Genomic DNA, 22361 nt, shown 5'->3' with positions numbered 1-22361 from the left:
AGACAGTACTAAACAGGATATGCTTCATTAGGCTTCTCCGACTTTATTCTTACATTTATTTTTGGGCTCCCGAGTGGCGCAGCAGTCTAAGGCACTGCATCTCAGTGCAAGAGGCATCACTACAGTCACTGGTTCAAATCCAGGCTGTATCACATCTGAATGTGATTGGAAGTCCCATAGGGTGCCGCACAATTGGTCCAGGTTTGGCCGGGGTAGGCTGTCATTGTAAATAAGAATTTGTTCTTTAATTTATTTGCCTATTTAAATAAAGGTAACAATAATTAAGCGCTTTGAGATTCGATGAAAAGTGCTATACGGTGCCTTGCGAAAGTATTCACCCCCTTGGCATTTCTAAATTTTTGTTGCCTTACAACCTGAATTAAAATAGATTTTTGAGGGGTTTGTCTTTTACATTTACACAACATTGAAGATGCTAAATATTATTTATTGTGAAACAAACAAGAAATAAGACAAAAAAACTGTTCACCCCCCCAAAGTCAATACTTTGTAGAGCCACCTTTTGCAGCAATTACAGCTGCAAGTCTCTTGGGATATGTCCCTATAACCTTGGCACATCTAGCCACTGGGATTTTTGCCCATTCTTCAAGGCAAAACTGCTCCAGCTCCTTCAAGTTGGATGGGTTCTTTAAGTCATACAACAGATTCTCAATTGGATTGAGGTCTGGGCTTTGACTAGGCCATTCCAAGACATTTAAATGTTTCCCCTTAAACCACTCGAGTGTTGCTTTAGCAGTATGCTTAGGGTCATTGCCCTGCTGGAAGGTGAACCTCGGTCCCAGTCTCAAATCTCTGGACAACTGAAACAGGTTTCCCTCAAGAATTTCCCTGTATTTAACGTCATCTATCATTCCGTCAATTCTGACCAGTTTCCCAGTACCTGCCGATGAAAAACATCCCCACAGCATGTTGCTGCCACCACCATGCTTCCCTGTGGGGATGTTGTTCTCGGGGTGATGAGAGGTATTGGGTTTGTGCCAGATATAGCGTTTTCCTTGATGGCCAAAAAGCAAAATTTTAGTCTCATCTGACCAGAGTACCTTCTTCCATATGTTTTGGGAGTCTCCCACATGCCTTTTGGCGAACACCAAACGTGTTTGCTTATTTTCTTCTTTAACAATGGCTTTTTTTCTGTCCACTCTTCCGTAAAGCCCAGCTCTGTGGAGTGTATGGCTTAAAGTGGTCCTATGGACAGATACTCCAATCTCCGCTGTGGAGCTTTGCAGCTCCTTCAGGGTTATCTTTGGTCTCTTTGTTGCCTCTCTGATTAATGCCCTCCTTGCCTGGTCCGTGAGTTTTGGTGGCCGGCCCTCTCTTGGTAGGTTTGTTGTGGTGCCATATTCTTTCCATTTTTTAATAATGGATTTAATGGTGCTCCGTGGGATGTTCAAAGTTTCTGATGTTTTATTATAACCCAACCCTGATCTGTACTTCTCCACAACTTTGTCCCTGACCTGTTTGGAGAACTCCTTGGTCTTCATGGTGCAGCTTGCTTGGTGGTGCCCCTTGCTTAGTGGTGTTGCAGACTCTGGGGCCTTTCAGAACAAGTGTATATATACTGAGATCATGTGACAGATCATGTGACACTTAGATTGCGCACAAGTGGACTTTATTTAATTAATTATGTGACTTCTGAAGGTAATTGGTTGCACCAGATCTTATTTAGGGGCTTCATAGCAAAGGGGGTGAATACATATGCACGCACCACTTTTCCGGGGTTATTTTTGTAGAATTATATGAAATAAGTTATTTTTTTCATTTCACTTCACCAATTTGGACTATTTTGTGTATGTCCATGACATGAAATCCAAATATAAATCAATTTAAATTACAGGTTGTAATGCAACAAAATAGGAAAAATGCCAAGGAGGGTAAATACTTTTGCAAGGCACTGTATAAACGTAATAAGTTACTATTATTATTAAAATGGCTACCATACACACATTCCAACTCTATTTGAAACTTTCTGTCCTAGCCTATTGTAAACAGATTTTTTTAGTTTTGGTATCAGTGTTTTGAGGACTAAGATGGATCCCTCTCTCCTTCCCCAGGTGATTGGCAGCTCACTGCTGTTTGTCCATGACAAGCGTGAACAGGCCAAGGTGTGGATGATAGACTTTGGGAAGACCACCCCTCTGCCTAAAGGACAGGTCCTGAGTCACAGGGCCACCTGGGAGGAGGGCAACCGCGAGGATGGCTACCTCTATGGCCTGGACCACCTCATAGACATTCTCACCCACATGGTGGTGACCCCAAAGCCAGATTCACTCTAAAAAGGGACTGTTCCCCCCCTCAACTCAATCCTAACCCCGACAGGACCACCACCTCGCACTACAATGACGCCTCTGATGTCCCCAAAAAGCTACCCCTCCCTCCCTTATTCCCCTTCTCCCCTGGCCCCAAATATCAAACTGTAATCACACAAGTGTTTTGTGTAAACTTGTAGATTCTGTAGCCTGGCGGGTAGGAGCGTTGGGCGGTTGCTGGATCGAATCCCCGAGCTGACCATGTAAAAATCTGTTGTTCTGAGCAAGGCAGTTAACCCACTGTTCCCCGGGCGCCGTGGATGTCGATTAAGGCAGCCCTCTGCACATCTCTGATTCAGAGGGGTTGGGTTAAATGCAGAAGACACATTTCAGTAGAATGCATTCAGTTGTAATATTTGTAATACTATTTGTAATATTCCCTTGCTGAATTCTCCAATGTTTATTATTAATTTGTACCTCATTATGTAATAGTGTACTTGAGATTATGTGATGTGCCTATATTCATTCCAGTGCCTTTGGAGGGAAAGTAGAGAAGGTGGCATAAGTTAATGCACTCCGATATGTAATTATAACCTATTTTATTAAGGCTAATGTTGACATTCCTGTAATCCAAACCATTGAGGAGTGACTGTCAGTTCAGAGGTCAATGTACATGAAGCAGAGGGAGTGGGCGACTAACAGGAAATGGCCCTTAACCAAGTGAGAATGAGTTTGCATTCTAAATATGCCAAGTGCCTCAGCCTTTCAGCAGACATTAAAAGACCAGGGCCCAGTTTCCCAAAAGCATCTTAAAGGGATACTTCGGGATCTTGGCAGTGAGGCCCTTTGTCTACTTCCCCAGAGTCAGATCATCTAGTGGATACCATTTTCATGTCTCTGTGTCCAGTATGAAGGAAGTTAGAGGTAGTTTTGCGAGCCAATGCTAACTAGCATTAGCGCAATGACTCAAAAGTCTATGGGTATCTGCTAGCATGCTAGGACCCTATGGTTCTAAGATGAACTTAGTCTTAAGATGCTTTTGGGAAACCAGGCCTAGGTTTTATTCTCTTATTTTAATGATTCCATTAGTCAGAGATGACATCACCTGTGACTCCGTCATTAATGTATATCGTCTACCACTGTACACCCATAATAGTCACTGCTCTTAGAATGAACCCACCCCATCCTGTTTTCCTAGGATCCTGTTATTGTGCACAAGACAGATGGTGATTGCTGTTTGCATGGCAATTTGACATTCATATATACCATTCCTGCCTGATGCCCAAACATCCTGAGGTGGCAAACAAAACGAATGGGGTGTTGTCTGTCTACTGTCTATTTATTAAGTCTACAGACAGAGAGATAGGCATTTAACAGGTCAACATTGTCATCATTGTCTGTTTGGATTCAATTTGCATTGAGTCATGTTTTTGATCACAGTCGGATCACACGCGCATGACATTGACCATAGAAAGAGTAACTTGCATGGTATGGGCGTTAATACCCTTTTTTAAATGTTTACTTCATGGTTTAATAGTCATTCACCTTTAATAGCCATATCACATACAATAGTCCTAGTTATGAGAGTGAGGTGAGTTTGGCCTTGTTTTGAAATGACTGTTCTCTCACCTATATCTAAGGAACTGAGAGGGGTGTGGTGTGTTAGGACTGCAAACATCATGTCCTAAAGAAACAGCTCACTTCTCCACGGCCTTTAATGGGTGGAGCTTGAGGCAGTTGATTCTAGCAGGACAAACTGGACCAATAGTTTTGACCAATACCCAAGGTGTAAAACTTTGTGCTTTACTTGTCCTGTCTTTGAGTGCCGTTGAACTACTTTACCTTTGCATCAGGGTTATCAACCTGAAACTTTTCGAAATAAGTACAGTTTGGTATGTTAAAGTATGACTTGATATTAATGGCCTGCACTGTTGGAGCTCGGAGCTTAAGATGTTCACTGTACCCTGCATTTACATCTGCAACCCTGTGCATGTGACTAATACACTCTCTGAATCTAAATCTAATGTGATGTACAGGATTGTGGGACATTTGCATGAGAGTGAGACTATAGGTCCATTGCACTGGACCAGAAAGGACAGAAATAAAGAGTAGAGTGTCCTCTGCTGTTACTGAATTGTATTACATTGAGCAGCATAAAACAAATGACATGGGTGCATTTTACAGAAACACATTGTGACTTTGATTTTAATATGTTGCCTTTATTCTCTTACTTCAATATTTCTTCAGTAGCTTCTTTCAAATCCCTCTGTCGTTGTGCTTGTCGTTTTTGTGAAGTCTCTTAGAATGATATACTCATGACCATATTTATTTCTTTGTGACATTTGCACAAGAACACTAATGCATGTGTTTTCATTTTTGTTGAAAGTCAGTCATTATATAATCATTTAGTAGGTCACTGTAATATAGGCCTGACTCAATGCTTCTTACAATGTGTAAATAATACTGTATGTTTTAGAGATGAACAAGAAGTCTGCGTTCTGTGCACTCTACCAGGCGTTCTTTTGTGCCTTGTGACACCTATGATCTGTAGACCTGGTTTTGGGCTACGCTGGCCACAGAGTGGTTGACATGGAGATTGCCATAGCAACCTCATCTGTCATCCCTGGTCCAGGTTGACATGATTGAGTCCTTCCTCTCCCAGCCTTGTGCTGTGACACTGTGGGGACATTGCGCCTGAGATCCTCTGCAGGATTGGGGTTCATTCCAATTTCATTTGGAATTCTTTAATTCGCTCATGAAGTGGAGAGTTACATTTAATTCAACTATCTTCAAGTTATGTAATTGTAATTGAATTGAAATGATATTGTTTGGATTGTTTGAATTTAAATTGAATTGGCATTGGAATTCAATATTGGTACATTTCCTAGTAAATTGAATTAATGCACTTAGTATCAAACATTGACCGCAGGATTTGTTTGAAATAATTTCAACTTATATTTCCAGTGTAGCTAGGCTGTCTGAAAGCCTGAGGAAATTGAATTCGAATTGGAATGTGGGAATTGTTGGGGATAATATTGAATTATCTCCGAATTCAAAGACTGACCTGGAATTTTTATTGAATGAAATGTAATTTACAGGGAGGTGTGGAACAAACCCCACCCCTTGTCTTCAGGTCATTGTGCTGTCACCCCATGGATCTGCTTATGTAAATCATTTCATCATGTCAATACTGCAAGCAAAAATATGCTTGACTGTACAATTTTTACTGTAGTAAATTTGAACAATGGCTTAAACGCTACCATGTGTGTGTGCTTTTTATTTTAATGTACAACGTGCTCTCTGCTACGGGAACGACACAGGTAAGTGTAGCTATTCCACATGGGCTTCTTGTCAAGCACATTTCACACAGTCTGCTCTTAATCTTTTCATCATGTCATATGAGACTAATCTCTCTCCCCGTCTCCCTCATCTCCCTGTTCTGCTTGACCTATTTTCAGAGCATGTATAGACATTTGACCAACCAGATCTCACAAGCACAGGGAGATGTAGCCACATTCGACTTGGAATCAGATCAGGTAAATCTAAGGAGGTACATGGCAGCATGCTTTCAGAGCTCCCCGCAGAGAGGAGAAGTACATCATCCCACCCCTAAGGCCTCTTCGCTACATGGGGTATTGTCTAAGAATATACCTGTTCTAGGTAGTGTTGTTTTTACCAGAACATGATTATGGTCAGAGAGTAAACACTCACACCAACTGTTCACGTGACAACTGACAGGCATGGAGCCACCAGCACCTGGGAACACGACAACAATCAAGCATCAACATGTTTAGAAGAACCCCAACCCTAGATGAGGAAGGTCATAATTAGACATATATGAATCTGCCACTTGACATGTAAAGACAAATACATCATTTGCTGGTGCTGTAGGGGTTTGTTTATTAATCATGTTTGTCTATGTATGTCTCCTCTTAGTCATCAGCTCATTACAAGGGTCATTTTCAACATGGCATTGTAGCAGATAAAAGTGTTGTTCGTATGTATGTACCGCTTGGCCACTAGCTAAAATAAAAATATAATGTCAACAATCCCAAGCACTGAAAGTATAAATAGAGAATAATCTAATTCTATGATGTGGTCAATTACTGTATAACAAACGGTTGATTTCCCCTGAAATGGTTACAGCACCGAAATAGCACCAAATCTATCAGTGTTTAGATTGTGTAATTCGCTCATAATTTCAGATCAGGCTCTTTTGTTTGGGTGATGGAATTGCTGTTCTCTAGTGGCCAAACTACATCATGACAAGCAGATGTTATTTGTTAGATGGAAGGTCAGGGGCATGAGAAGCACTACATTTCCACAAACAGTATAATTCTCTGCGTGCGTCAGAGTTACAGCTCAAAATAAGCACTACATGAACACTAAAAACAGAACTAATGCAGAAGTGTGAGAGGAGGTGGTGTGGCCGTGGGAGAATGATGATGATCTTATTGAGTTGCTCGGGTGTTTTTTCCCCAAAGTAGGAGGAGAGGACTGCCTTATTTAGTAATGCTTGGCCTGAGTCAGGCGGTTGGCAGGGAGCCTGAACAACGCTGCTGGCCTGGGGAGAGGGAGGCTTGGAGAGGGGCCATGCAGGAAACCCACCCATACATCCTCTCTTCTTCTCTCCTCCCTCTCTTCCCCATCCATATTCGTCACAATATACTGTAGCCAACGACTGGCATGTGTAACAGGGTAAGCCTTTCTGCCTGTCATCTCGGGAAGTGTCGATATAAAAAGGCTCAGGGCTGATCGCCAGAGATGACGACAGATGACAGAAAGTGATAAAGCAAATCTCAGTCATGGGGTAAGGATGACATGTCAGCTGCACAGGAGGCTGCTGAGGGGAGAACGGCTCATAATAATTTCCAGAACGGAGCAAATGGAATAGCATCAAACACCTGGAAACAATATGTTTAATGTATCGATACCATTCCACTCATTCTGCTCCACTCATTGACACGAGCTTGTTCTCCCCAATTAAGGTACCACCAACCTCCTGTGGTCAGCTGTCATCAATTGAACTGGGTGTAATATGTTCAGAGAATTTCAAACACTGTACTTTTTTAATGTCTTGAAGTTAGTTTGCACATACATTTTGCTGGGAAGTACAGTTCTGTCAATCAGGTTATGGGAATTGCCCATAAGATGTTTATGGATCACCGTGCCGACATGCCCAATTAGCCCCTGGGATAGGTCTATCGCTGGTCTGTATGAATCACCGGTCCCCTACTGGAAAGTGAAATCAATTAATCACCCGATCAAACAACAGAGCAATCCATGAGGTCAATTTGTAGAGGTTGCATTTTAACAAATGTCATTAATGCCATTCAACAGTCCTAGCTGATTGCATTAGTGTGAGGGACATCACGTCCATGGTAGAAATTGCCCAAGATGCATGCCACAGTCAGAACATTTTGGGCTTCCCGGCTTCTGACGATAGACCAAACAATTATGTACAGCATACATCACAAAGGATTACCTTTACTTTACATAAGCATGTGTTGTTTATTCAGTGATGTCACTGAGAAACAGAGCAGCTGGTGATGGTGAGAACGCTTCTTGTACATTCCTCAGCCAACAGTATCATAGGAAACAGAGAGCGTGGGATGCTGGAGTCCCACTTTACAGAAACACAGAGGAAGTGTATGTCATACCTCTGATAACCCTCAGACTATAAGCAGAGCTGTGTCCTCATCATATCCAAAGGATCGAGGAAGCACTGTCTCCCATTATCTTACATTCACTCACATTCTCTGAGACAGAAAATGAACAGCCCGCTGAGAGGTAGGACTCCATCAGATAGGTGATGTGTGAAAATGAATGACATTAGGCATCTGTGTCAACCAGTAACGTGAGGCACCTTGAGTTATAACCATGAAGTCTCTACTAGAGATCAGCGTAGCCAGGTTTTCAGTGGCACCATTGCTAAGATGAGCAGTCTCTTAGTCGTTTTATAAAGTTTAGAGCGCCCCCTACTGGCCTGTAATGTCATGGTTGAAACAATAGACTAATGTTCTTCTCCCACCGAAGGCTCTGGGATCAAATCTCTACCGTCTTGGTGTATCACCATCTTACCGTCACCTTACTGTCTCCTAATCACTAATAGAATGCTGTGTACTGTCTGTCGCTGTCTGACAAGATCCAACATGAAATGTCTGTTCAACCAGGAGAGAGAATTCCAAATTTGGAGAAAAGGGATCCAATAGCCTGCTATCAGAGGGAAGGAATCCTTCCAAGACATATTAAAGACAAATACTGTAACAATATCCTTTTTACTGTTGATTCAATAGAGATGATGTTTGTCTGTCTGCTGCTTTGAAGCAGTGAAAAAGAGAATATCCAAGGATAACCATTATCCTGCACGCTACATCAATGACACATTGTTTTACAGTCTGGTTGCATTTTCAACAATAAAATTGAGAAGCAAAAGACAAATTGCTCTACGTAAATACCCTCTTATACAACATTCCATCATAAACCTTAGACAATTGATCTTAGGACAATTGTCTGCCTACCCACAACAAGCCATACCGAGGTTTTCTAATACTTTTGGGCCCTGTACTGACCACTAGAGCGCGCAGGCAGCTTTGTCTCTCTATCACCTCTCCCGCTCAGCTCTGCACAATGGCTGACCCCTCCCTCGCTATCCTCCCGTCCCTCAAAGCCTCTGTGTCCCCCAATGGCACCTTTGTTCAAGTGCTGTTGTCGTAGCAAGTGGAGAAGTACCAGAAACCTCTCAACAGTAGGTCTGCTTATGAGGGGGAAATCTGGTTAACTATCTGCTATTAACAGTCTGGTTCAATGGGAATGGTCTAGTAACAGCTCTGGCCGATCAAGACAAGAGAGAGCCTGTTGAAACTTCCACATATTCAGTACAAAAACAGAGTTTTTCATGACATACTTTGTTTATTGAGGGTGTCACTTATATTTGATGTTCTGTACACCAATGTGATTTTACAGCTTTTTGTTGCAATCATCTTATTTATTCTGTAAAATAATTGAACAGTTAGAAGTGGTCTTTAAATTTCACAAATACATTGAATATCTCCTTTTGTGAAAGTAGTTGCAGTCTCCAATGAGGATTTTATATTCTTCACAATCCATTGCATTCAAGTGCAGGAATATGAAATGTGACATATCAATGTTTGGAGCTAAATCTTTTTCTTTATACTTTTGTAATCCGTAATACTTAAATAAACTCATCACACACTCTTCTTCAAACACAAGCCACTGATGAATGCTTCCATTCTTGAATCTTGACAAAGTACAAGATTAAACTGCATAACTTAAAGTATCTATCTGAACAAAATATAATATCTGGCAGACTGAGTTAGCTACATTCCTCTGACACTTTTTTCAAGCTCCTGTCAGTTCTCGCCTGGGTCTGTAGGCTATTTAAGGGAATTGACTGTAATAAACTTGTTTAAAAAATAGATGTCTTCAAAACACAATCAAAGCGTATGCTACCATCTATGTTTTTTCACTTTTCTATTATTTCTAGCTTAATAATACCACTATTTAAATGGATCATACAGCACAACTGGTCGCTGTAGTAGTGTCTCACGCTTCTCCTGCCATTTGCATGAGGCAATAATAACCAATTACATTCATTTTAGTCCCACGTGTACACACAGACACTTAATTAATGGACAGTATCTATGGCAACTGGCCCAGAATGATTCACTGAACAATACACTGACATTGAACAACAAAAACAACAACCAATAAATAGTAGTACAAAAGTCACAGAAGGCTATAAATGTGTGTGCGTGTGATGTGAGTAGTCTTTATATATGATAGACATATCTGAAGAACGATACAAAGGTATCCATGCAGAATATTACTGTATATAAAACAAGGGCATCTCCATATGCCATAAGTTTTAAAGGCCCAGTGCAGTCAAAAATTTGATTTGTCTGTGTTTTATATATATTTCCACACTATGAGGTTGGAATAATACTGTGAATTCGTAAGAATTATGATCATGCCCTTTTAGTGTAAGAGCTGTTTGAAATGGCTGCCTGAAATTTCATCCTGTTTTGGTGGGATGAAGTTTTGGCCTTCCATGGTGGCATCACCATGCATTAAAATAGTTAATAGACCAATAAGAAAGAGAGTTCCAAACCTCTCTGCCAATAACAGCTAATTTTCAGTTTTCTCTTCCTACTCAGACCACTCCCAGACAGGCCTAGCGAAATTCTTGCTTGAGTAATTGCCCTTCGCTAAGAAGCCCTTTTTGTTTCTTTTTGACCATTTTAATGGAAAACTATTACAGTCAGGTACTTAATTGTTACCAAGAAATTATTGATATTGAGATAAAAACGGCTGCATTGGACCTTTAATAACATCACATACTATACAATCCTGGCGGGCTTGACAGGCACTGGTACCATCTTCAGTCTACTGAAGTTTACTAGTCATAATAAGAGTGTGGTTGAACAGCTGATAATATACACAGAGGAATAAACTGCACATTTCATTTTTTTCATAAAAACCTCTGAACACTGAATTAGTGCCCCAGACAGGATGGATAGTCCTTAACACACAGTATAGTACTGTACATACAGTTGGCACATATTCATAATTCATTCTGTTATTTTCTTCACAGGACACTTTGGGCACATGTAGAAAACACCTCGCCATCAATGTTGACGTGCTCCTCATTCTACCACTGAGCTGTGAAGTGGAGCTGCAGCAGCATACGGTACAGTAGGTAGGGTGGGGTTAAGCCTGTGAATATCATCCTGCCTTGGCTCTCCCCCAAGGGGGATGTTGTGTTAGGAGACAACTGTACATCAAGGCTTCACGTTGAGCTGGGCTGGGCCAGCCTTAAACCTGCTGGGGAACCCTCTGATCCCTATAGCCTGGAGGAGAGAGAGGGCGCAGTGAGGTTACACATCACCTGAATAAACTGAGTGCAACGGCCTGGGGTATAAGTGACCCCTGAATAACCTGAGTAAACTGAGTAGGGCATAATGTTTCCGAGTGAAACTTTAAGATATAAGAGAATTACATTTTAATATATACTATTGGAAAATCCTTTAGAAAACTCTTCCCAGACATGCACTGCTGAGGCAGAGTCCTGATCTCAGTTGCAGATCCAGAACAGCTCAGAAGCATAGTGTCTTCGCTGATCTGTGACGATGCAAGCTGCAAAGCATGCTCGGACTGGGACAGGGCTGAGGACATTCAGGGGACCATTATAATGAGCACGACGGAGGACATCAAACCCAAACAGTGTGAGATACAGCCAGAGGGGAGGTGGTGGAGGCACAGGCACATAGACGGAGATGGAGAGTTGATGGAATAGGAAAAAGCAATGGTGGCAGCGAGTGAGATGAGGCAGCTGTGTAGTACTACGCATGCAGTACCTACCATCAGAAACTTTCATCCATTTAGGAGGAGTAACAGAGAAAAGAAACATGAGAACAATTAATATTTCCACCGTGAGAAGCTGCATGTTACACAGTGGAACAGCATGTTCTAGAAAATGTCCAGAGAAAGATTACTGTAGCAACAAACACTGTTGAAAACAACCCTCTTCGATATGAAAAGAAGAGAAGTTAGTTAGAAGACAGGATCCAGAGCTCAGTGGTTCAATTCAATAACAGGATTAATAATAACAACATGAAGACGCTCAACAGTGTTCTGGGAGCAGCCTTTTCCTCTCACGCTCACAGCAATTAATACCACATTGCTATCCTGACAAAGGCCTGCTCTCTGCAAACAATAGCAATTGTCACGATTCAAAGGAATCCATCCCCTTATGTGGCACGGAGAGAGAGAACTCTAATAATGAAATCCAAGGCAATCTGAGAAGCATCAGTGGAACCAATGGGGAGAACTCTGTAGCTATAGAGCATGGTTAATTTGAATGAAACTGCCTCAAGTGATAACATAAAGCAGACACAAGATAGTACAAGCGGAAGAACGGGATCTATATGCCAAGTATCTCATGCACAATGTGAGCCAATATATCTATTCTGGTCATTTCCTCTTAAAGAGATGGAGATATTTTGAAATTCACATTCAGAAAAGTGCTTTTAGCAACGCAATTCAATCTGCAGTGAGCGTTGAAGAGAGAGAGAGATAATTACAGCACCCATCAAACCACATGTAAAAACCTGTCTATCTGTTGGGGCTGTGGCTGCAAAGTGAATAGGGAGGATATCATACACAACCCTCTATGAACAGGACCAGGAGCTTTTCCTGGACAGGTCATGTGGTCAAGAAAAACTCCTAACCCTGCCCATGAACATAGATATGATATTATTTACGTTGACTTGGACAATAAGAGTGCTGCTGCTTCCACATAAATATATCAAATCAATTGACGCAACATACAAACAACATCATCATCATACACACCCTCCCCACACACACAAAAATGCATTAGTTCATGTCAGGCAAGTTTGTAAATTAGACAAATGAATGTTTGTATCTGTTCTGCCTGCATCTAGGCACCTTATAACGCCTCCCTGCTGACATCAGCTGGAACTCTGTGTTCAGTACATGTGTGTTCAGTTCATGTGTGGGGTCCCCATATGACCTTCTGGACCTTTTCTAACCTGTCTTATGATGGTCTCCTTGAAAATGTCCTGTGTAGACCTTTGATACACAATAATAAACTTAATCCACATAGACTTTCTGAAGTTACCTCAATCACGTCGAAATGCATAACACAGAGTGACACATACTTGCCAGGATGACCATGTCCATGCCCCAGAAAATACTCATGATCCAGCCCACCATGACGATGGCTGTGAGGATCTGGATGAAGGCTGCTGCGATGTTCAGCCAGAACACACAGCACATGTGGCGGTCAGGCAGGTCTGTCCGCGCTCCGCACAGCACCGTGAAGGCAGACACGAACGTACCTGCAGAGAGAAGACGCAGAGGCACGAATGCACGCACGCAAACATACACACATATTAGGACTTGGGACAAAGAAAATTCACAAAGACAGGAGATCAAAGAGAAAAGGCAGTTTAAAATACAGTATGAATTCTTACGCAGCAGAGTAACACTACATAAACTGACTTATGGCCCAAAACATTGTTCAGTCAATTAGGCTAAGATTGAATAATAAGCTTGAAGAATATACAGCTGAGGCTGCTGCAACTCCTTGCGCCTTTGGGGATCTGAACCAAACCCTCTCTATCGTCCACTCATACAGGTCCTGACCCCCCCCCCCCCCCCACACACACACACACACACACAGCCCTGGATCTAAAGCTAAATTACATATTATTTACAGTTCTAGGTCAGAGGGTTGGGTTGGAGCTGTCTCATGTGACTAGGATAATGTTTTATTAGCATCAACATATTTTATGGTTGATTTGAATAGGGACCACAGTGTGTGTGTGTGCGTGTTTGTACTTGTTTGTTTGTGTGTGTGTGTTTGTGTGTGTGTGTGTGTGTATGTGTGTGTGTGTGTGTGTGTGTGTGTGTGTGTGTGTGTGTGTGTGTGTGTGTGTGTGTGTGTGTGTGTGTGTGTGTGTGTGTGTGTGTGTATAGCTAATGCTAATTTACAACACCCGTCCCTAAATTAGCCTTTAGGAAGGAGAGGAAAAGGAATTCCAAAGATAATGCCCGCTTAACTAGCTTGATTCTACAGTAGTCACAGTCTACCTTTTTTTGGGGAAATCAAACAGATAATCCCCCCAAAAAATGGATGGATGCAAGGGACATATATTCTCTGTCATTGCTGGGTCATTTGCAAGGAGGAGAACCACAATTAAGAGGAAAATATCAGTGCTTCCACAATATGAACTATTCTCAATCGTCAAATAAATCAGGGTTACTTCCCCTAAATAGGAACTAAAGTAAGTGGACGGATAAATAACCTTCCCCTTTTCCACTATGTTTCATTTTAATCTGGTTTATCAATGACACATACCATTAATCATACTCGAGAATCCAACGAGACACATAGAGTACTTAGTGCCAGAGATCTGCCTCGCTTTCCTTTACAAAGGGCCAATCAGGCTAAGAATAGCCTTTCTTCCAAACACAGATAAACATAATTTACAGGGAAAGAGCCCAAAAATCTATTGGCAGCAGCAGGGAACTAGCAGTCCTTGTGTTCACTGGTCCTGTGCCAAGTTTGGCTTGTTCAGATGGTGAGCCCATTTAATAATTTGATCAGAATGGTAGGTTTACATGGGGGGGTCATAGAGAATCAATTCTACACCAAATGTTAGAAGGACCATCATCGTAATCTTTGTAATATGCTCTTTAATTGATTGATATAAGGATGTCATCCAAATCATTTAGAGGGTTATGTATGTGAGATTGAACATGGCAGGTCAGTTGATTTTGGACCGACTTAGCATGCTGCTTAATTGCTATGTCCTTTTCAAATCAAGACTATATCCTGCTGTAAATTAATCAGTTACAAACTGATCTAGAGATAGTCAGACGAGTGTGATTAAAATCTAAATTATGCCATGGTTCTGGAGAGTAAAAAATATAAATTCATGAGAGATAACAGAAAACAGTCTCCTCCCAGTAATTCTAAATACAACCAGAGCACACACAGGAATGTGAGGGCATCAACTTGACTGCTGACATGCAACACATTTTAGGACTGTATACAACAGTGGGCTAATGAAAAAAATACAAAAATATATTTTGGGGGGGGGATTTTTTGTTCAAACACTCCAACTGCAGCTATCAAGTACCACCCACAAATGTTATGTCTATTGGTACACACTGCAAAATGCCTAAAACCATTAGTACAGCATCTGGTCACAGATATAAGAGCTTTCTGCAATGTAATTTATAACAACATATATTATTAGAGCTGTCATTAGCACAATACATTAGAAATGCGGGGATTCTTGAAAACCGGGACAATCCTTGTCCGGCAGGGAAAACACATTTTTTATTGAAAAAAAAAGGATTTTGTTGCATTATTTGGGCTTACATTTAGGGGGATTTTATAAGGGGAAATTTGATTTTGGAATTTTATAAATATTTTCAATATTATTAATTCATGTCAGCTCTATGCTCTGAAATGCCCTTGTCCAGAGCAAAGGATCCCAACGTCAAACTCTCCTAAAACAGGCAATCATGAATATCAACTGAAAAAGGGCCTTATGAAGTTTCTTACAATAGTGCTCTCTGAATTTAAATAATATTTCTCTCAAAACTGTGATTCCTAAAGAATATGTTCAGAGATTTGGTCAACTCCGTCAGATTTGTCTAAAATTCTAAATTAATCAGGAATGAGCAGGGTCAGCTACAGTGCCTTCGTAAAGTATCAGGAATGAGCAGGGTCAGCTACAGTGCCTTCGTAAAGTATCAGGAATGAGCAGGGTCAGCTACAGTGCCTTCGTAAAGTATCAGGAATGAGCAGGGTCAGCTACAGTGCCTTCGTAAAGTATCAGGAATGAGCAGGGTCAGCTACAGTACCTTCGTAAAGTATCAGGAATGAGCAGGGTCAGCTACAGTGCCTTCGTAAAGTATCAGGAATGAGCAGGGTCAGCTACAGTGCCTTTGTAAAGTATCAGGAATGAGCAGGGTCAGCTACAGTGCCTTCGTAAAGTATCAGGAATGAGCAGGGTCAGCTACAGTGCCTTCGTAAAGTATCAGGAATGAGCAGGGTCAGCTACAGTGCCTTCGTAAAGTATCAGGAATGAGCAGGGTCAGCTACAGTGCCTTCGTAAAGTATCAGGAATGAGCAGGGTCAGCTACAGTGCCTTCGTAAAGTATCAGGAATGAGCAGGGTCTGCTACAGTGCCTTCGTAAAGTATCAGGAATGAGCAGGGTCAGCTACAGTGCCTTCGTAAAGTATCAGGAATGAGCAGTGTCAGCTACAGTGCCTTCGTAAAGTATTCAGACCCCTTTATTTTTTCTACATTTTGTTACATTACAGCCTTATTCTAAATTGGATGAAATTGTTTGTTTTCCTCATCAATCTACACACAATACCCCATAATGACAAAGCAAACAAAAACAGGTTTTTAGACATTTTGGCAAATATATTAAAACTAGAAAATGTAAATATCACATTTACATAAGTATTCAGACCCTTTACTCAGTACTTTGTTGAAGCACCTATTGGCAGAGTTTACAGCCTCGAGTCTTCTTGGGTATGATGCTACAAGCTTGGAACACCTGTATTTGGGGAGTTTCTCTCATTCTTCTCTGCAGATCCTCTCAAGCACTGTCAGATTGGATGGGGAGCGTCCATACACAGCTATTTTCAGGTCTCTCCAGAGATGTTTGATCGAGTTCAAGTCCGGGCTCTGGCTGGGCCACTCAAGGGCATTCAGAGACTTGTCCCGAAGCCACTCCTGCATTGTCTTGGCTGTGTGCTTAGAGTTGTTGTCGTGTTGGAAGGTGAACATTCGCCTCAGTCTGAGGTCCTGAGTGCACTGGAGCAGGTTTTCATATAGGATCTCTCTGTACTTTGCATCGTTCATATTTCCCTTCATCCTGACTGGTCTCCCAGTCCCTGCCGCTGAAAAACATCCCCACAGCATGATGCTGCCACCACCATGCTTCACCGTAGGGATGGTGCCAGGTTTCCTGCAGACATGACGCTTGGCATTCAGGCCAAAGAGTTCAAACTTGGTTTCATCAGACCAGAGAATCTTGTTTCTCATGGTCTGAGAGTCTTTAGGTGCCTTTTGGCAAACCTCAAGTGGGCTGACATGTGCCTTTTACTGAGGAGTGGCTTCCATCTGGCCACCCTAACATAAAGGCCTGATTGGAGGAGTGCTGCAGAGATGGTTGTCCTTCTGGAATCTTCTCCCATCTTCACAGAGGAACTCTGGAGCTCTGTCAGAGTGACCATCGGCTTCTTGGTCACCTCTCTGCCCAAGGCCCTTCTCCCCCGATTGCTCCGTTTGGCCAAGTGGCCAGCTCTAGGAAGAGTCTTGGTGGTTCCAAACTTCTTGCAATTAAGAATGATGGAGGCCACTGTGCTCTTGGGGACCTCCAATGCTGCAGAAATGTTTTGCTACCCTTCCCCACATCTGTGCCTCGACACAATCCTGTCTCGGAGCTCTTTGGATAATTCCTTCGACCTCATGGTTTGGTTTTTGCTCTGACATGCACTGTCAACTGTGGGACCTTATATAGACAAGTGTGTGCCTATCCAAATCATGTCCAATCAATTGAATTTACCACAGGTGGATTCCAATCAAGTTGTAGAAACATCAAGGATGATCAATGGAAACAGGATGCATCTGAGCAGAATTTCGAGTCTCATAGCAAAGGTCTGAATACTTATGTAAATAAGGTATTTGAGTCTTTTATATTTAATACATTTGCTAAAATGTTGTCATTATGGGATGTTGTGTGTAGATCGATGAGGATTGTATTTTTTATTTAATCCATTTTAGAATAAGGCTGTAATGTAACAAAATGTGGAAAAAGTCAAAGGTCTAAATACTTTCCGAATGCACTGTATACCATAAGGACCCCTTATTCATGTCCTCATTACATGTAGTACAACAAGACCGCTCACGGTCTGTAAAGTTCTCTACTTTGATATATTTAAACAAACAAAGTTGAAATCACCAAGGTCACAACCATAAACGGTCAACTCCAGCTCCCTGATAGATTAAGATAGCATGTGAATTTTGGTTCAAATATGTTTATTTTAATTAGGTTTTAAAGTCATAAAGCAACAGAGGAAAAACGAAATTGCTACTTTGTATACCACTTCAATGAAGATGAAAAATACAATTCCGTAAGATATTTGCCTATAGTAAACTCCATCAGAGTGCTGAAAGATCTGATAGAATGGTTGTTTTGGGGGGGGATTTTTGTCACGTTCCTGACCTTGTTTTCCTTTTGTATAGTTGTGTTTAGTGGGTCAGGACGTGAGCTGGGTGGGCAGTCTGTGTTTGTTCTATGTTAAGTGTCAGGTTTAATTGACCTTGTATGGCTCTCAATCAGAGGCAGGTGTTTGACGTTTTCCTCTGATTGAGAACTCATGTATAGGGAGGTTGTTTCACATTGTCTGTTGCTGAGTGGCTATATCGCGTGTCTGTAATCGTTACCACACGGGACTGTTTCGTTTGTCGTTCATGTATGTAGTCTGTTCCTGTTCGTGCGTTCTTCGTCTATTAAAAATTATCAAGTCAGGTCTGTCTACATCGTTTATTTGTTTTGTAGTCTGTTAAAGTGTTTGTGTTTCGTCTTACTTTATTAAAACTCATTATGTCATCATACCTCGCTGCACATTGGTCTTCTGATCCCTCTCTCCTCTCCTCGTCCGAGGAGGAGGAAGAGCTAGAGATTCGTTACAGAACCACCCACCAAATAAGGATCAAGTAGCGGGGAGAAGGGCAGCGACAGCAACTGCAGAAATCCCAGGACTCCTGGACATGGGAGGAGATCTTGAACGGAGAAGGACCCTGGGCACAGGCTGGGGAGTATCGCCGCCCCAAAGCTGAGCGGCGGCGATATGAGGAGGCAGCAAGGCAGCGCGACAGGTACGAGAGGCAGCCCCATCATTTTTTTGGGGGGGGGCTAGAGAGTTGTGTGGCTATGCCAGGTAGCAGACCTGAGCGCACTCCTCGTGCTTATTATAAGCAACTCGTCACTGGTCAGGCACCGTGTTATGCGGTTAAGCGCACGGTGTCGCCAGTGCGTGCCCATAGCCCGGTGTGCTATAGGGCAGCCCCCCGAAAGTGTCGTGTGAGTGTGGGCATCCAGCCGGGGCGTATTGTGCCTGCTCAGCGCATCTGGTCTCCGGTACGCAGTTTCGGTCCAGGGTATCCTGCGCCGGCTCTGCGTGCTGTGTCTCCGGGGCGCTGGGAGGGTGCAGTGCGTCCTATGCCTACGCTTCGCTCGTACCGGGCAAATGTGGGAGTGGAGCCTAAGGGAGAGGTGCGCGTAGTAGGCACTAGATCTCCAGTGCTCATCCACAGCCCGGTTCAACCTGTGCCTGCGCTCTGGAGGGTACGGGCTGGAGTAGTACTCCAGCCTGGGGGAGTGGTGCCAAGGATGCGCACCAGAGCTCCAGTGCTCCCTCACAGCCCGGTCCTTCAGGTGCCTTTTAACATCAAGCCTCCTGTAGGTCTCTCCAGCCTGGTGGGTCCTGTGGCAGCCCCACGCACCAGGCTGTCTCTCCGTCTCCTCCCTACAGGTCTGCCAGTCTGCCTAGAACTGCCCGTCTGTCCCGAGCTGTCAGAGCTGCCCGTTTGTCCCGAGCCGTCAGAGCTGGCCGTCTGCCCAGCGGCGCCTGAACTGCCCAACGCCGTCTGAACTGTCCGTCTGCCAAGCGCCGCATGAACTGCCCGTCTGGACTGAGCCTTCAAAGCCGCCCGTCTGCCATGAGCCTTCAAAGCCGCCCGTCTGCCATGAGCCTTCAAAGCCGCCCGTCTGCCATGAGCCTTCAGAGCCGTCCGCCAGACAGGAGCCGCTAGAGCCTTCCGCCAGACAGGATCAGCCAAAGCCTTCCGCCAGACAGGATCAGCCAGAGCCTTCCGCCAGACAGGATCAGCCAGAGCCTTCCGCCAGACAGGATCAGCCAGAGCCTTCCGCCAGACAGGATCAGCCAGAGCCTTCCGCCAGCGATGACCAGCCAGAGCCTTCCGCCAGCGATGACCAGCCAGAGCCTTCCGCCAGCCATGACCAGCCAGAGCCTTCCGCCAGCCATGACCAGCCAGAGCCTTCCGCCAGCCATGACCAGCCAGAGCCTTCCGCCAGCCATGACCAGCCAGAGCCGTATATTTAAAATGTTATGAATACAAATATTTTGGGGAAAAAATATGAGATCGTCCCATCTTTCAAGAATCCTAAAATGACAAGAAATGCTTAATAACGCCTTCACACCCAGGCCAATCCTCATTAGCAACATTTCAACCCCCATCAACCCCTCCATCCATCCATCCCTCCCTCCTCCCGCCCACCCGTGCACAGAGTCTGTGTGTGGAGTGAGAGCAAGGAGTATGGTGAGTGTCATCATCGTCATGCATTACGCCACTGATGACTGTAATTTTCTGATGCGTTTGCACTTAGTGCCAACTGAAAATGTGGAAGGTTAATTATCCCCTTTAGTCCTTGTTTTTTTTGAGAGAGAGAACTTTCACTGCGAGTGGCCTTGGAAGGGACCACTTGGGACAGAATTAAAGGGGAACTCATCTAAGCTCAGAATGAGGAAGCAGAACTTTTATACAAAGGCTTTCTTGCCTCTCTCTCTCCCTGCCTGTTTGTGTTTGTTCATGTGTGTGTTTTGTCTCCCCTCCAGAATTGGGAATGCTTCTACTTTCCAGAGAGAAAGAGAGAGAGAGAAAGAAAGAGAGAGAGAGAGAGAGAGAGAAGGAAAGTTGAGTTACTTTGATCTACAGTAAGAGGGGTTTTATTATTTGCAGTTTCCCTATTTAACAACTCAAACTCAGTGTCAACAGTACTGAGCACCAATGGGCCTCGTATGTTGTTCCACACTTCAGTCTAGGTGCTAATGTGTTCGATAACCTAAAAAGCTTGTTCTTCATGATTTGAATGGTACTTTTGCCTGTGCTACTCAAAGCTTAGTTTTTCACATTTATGACTGAACATTGTACATGATGTAGTTTCAGAATGATTAAAAAAGGTCAGTTTCCCGCAATATTTAGATACACTGTCTTTGTAAAGTAAACATACGAAGGCTTGGGCAAAAAATGCATGAGTAAACTGGACCCTTAAGCATTCACAGGCTTGTGCTAACCCATACAGACAGAGACCATTGGATATGCCAGGATGGAAATAGAAAATTACCTCTGCTAAGCATACTTTGGGGGGGGGGGTTCTTATTATAATTTTTTTTTAGAAAGACATCTTTATTGCAATAATACCAACAATTCACAACTCAAGATTTCATTTTTCACTCCCCTGCCTCACAACAACCGCACCCTTCCCATCCCTTCTCCACCTCCACTCACTCTAGACCTACATATGCCAGGCAGGTGAGGGTATTTGTCAACATTACTAGCACACACCCCATCAATCATCCACCCAGGAACCTGCACCCACTCTTACTGGGCCTCCCTGCCTGCCTGGGCTCAACCTCCTCCCAGGTCTGCTCTCTCTCTCATTGAGGCAGCATACCACAACATCCATGCTCTAGCAAGCTGGAGAGGGACATAAACATCATTTTGTTATGGTTATATCTTTATGTCCCTTCCTAACATATTGGGACAGCCAACAGAGTATAAAAATACTGGACATTTGGGCTTGCATCAAAGCATGACCCACATACAGTACTCTGTGCCTTGCTGTGTGTTTTTGGTCCCCAGATGCTAACAAACTGTCTGTGACAGCTTGATAACAGTGTGTGTGTGTGTGTGTGCCTGGGAGACATGGTATTAGCCTTGATGTTACATGGCAGATGTGTAGTCTGCTCTGATGGTGCATTTTTCAAAGTCTTCCTGGCGCACCGACCCAAAATGGACAATTCTATGAGCATAAATGACCTCAATTTATGATAATAAGCAGCGGCTAAAGCTCCAGGACAAGCGTAGAAGGCACTCTGGGCCTGAGACATCGCCACCAGACACTAACAGGCTGCAGGTGCAACAATTTATCACCTGTCTAATTGTATTAGTTTGAATGGCCAGAATCTAGAACAGAAAGAGATCCAGTATGAATTGAAATATACTAGATTGATTGACTGTGTCATAAAAGACAGTATCTCATATCAACCCCTATTGATCTGTTGTAATTGTGGTGGGTTGTAGAACATTTCTACATCTAAAAGAGTCAGAAAAACTTGGCAACAGACGCCATTCTCCCACTGGTATTAGACCCCACTTTATCAAGGGCATGACAATGTTAGCTTACAATACAGTCAATTCTAAGGGAGAGACTGGAACAGGATTCTCCTGATGGGGGTCAGCCAATGATACCAGTGCTAAGTCTCCAACAGGACAACCAACAGTCTTATTTCTAGAGAGGTGGAGCAGAGAAGGACAACATGAGCATTGGTCCAAAGCCTGTAGTTAATCTGAGTAAATGGACTAACAGAGCTCCTCATGGAGTTTTTAATTTAATGCACTCCCACTGTCAAAGATCAATTTGTCAACTCAACCAAGATCACAAATAGCGTAACCTAGTGTCTGCTTGTCTGCATCTGAATAAACCCACAATTGA

General features: G+C 43.1%; 2 protein-coding genes across 2 annotated transcripts in view; one reads left to right on the top strand and one right to left on the bottom strand.

Annotated features, from left to right (window-relative positions):
* The window catches only part of LOC139556340 (inositol-trisphosphate 3-kinase A-like), a 48649-nt gene extending 45506 nt beyond the window's left edge, over window positions 1-3143 (top strand). The window contains exon 8 of the mRNA XM_071370190.1: window positions 2070-3143. Coding sequence (XP_071226291.1) covers window positions 2070-2291 — 222 coding nt within the window. The 3' untranslated portion in view covers window positions 2292-3143. The remainder of the gene's footprint in view (window positions 1-2069) is intronic.
* A 6013-nt stretch (window positions 3144-9156) lies between these two features.
* Window positions 9157-22361, bottom strand: part of stum (stum, mechanosensory transduction mediator homolog) — a 38917-nt gene continuing 25712 nt past the window's right edge. Inside the window, exons 2-3 of the mRNA XM_071370189.1 lie at window positions 12968-13147; window positions 9157-11134 (exon numbers count right to left, since the gene is read on the bottom strand). Coding sequence (XP_071226290.1) covers window positions 11100-11134; window positions 12968-13147 — 215 coding nt within the window. The 3' untranslated portion in view covers window positions 9157-11099. The remainder of the gene's footprint in view (window positions 11135-12967; window positions 13148-22361) is intronic.

Source organism: Salvelinus alpinus, chromosome 27 (genome assembly GCF_045679555.1).
Source record: "Salvelinus alpinus chromosome 27, SLU_Salpinus.1, whole genome shotgun sequence".
Taxonomy (NCBI): domain Eukaryota; kingdom Metazoa; phylum Chordata; class Actinopteri; order Salmoniformes; family Salmonidae; genus Salvelinus; species Salvelinus alpinus.
This window is presented reverse-complemented; position numbering and strand designations above follow the sequence as displayed.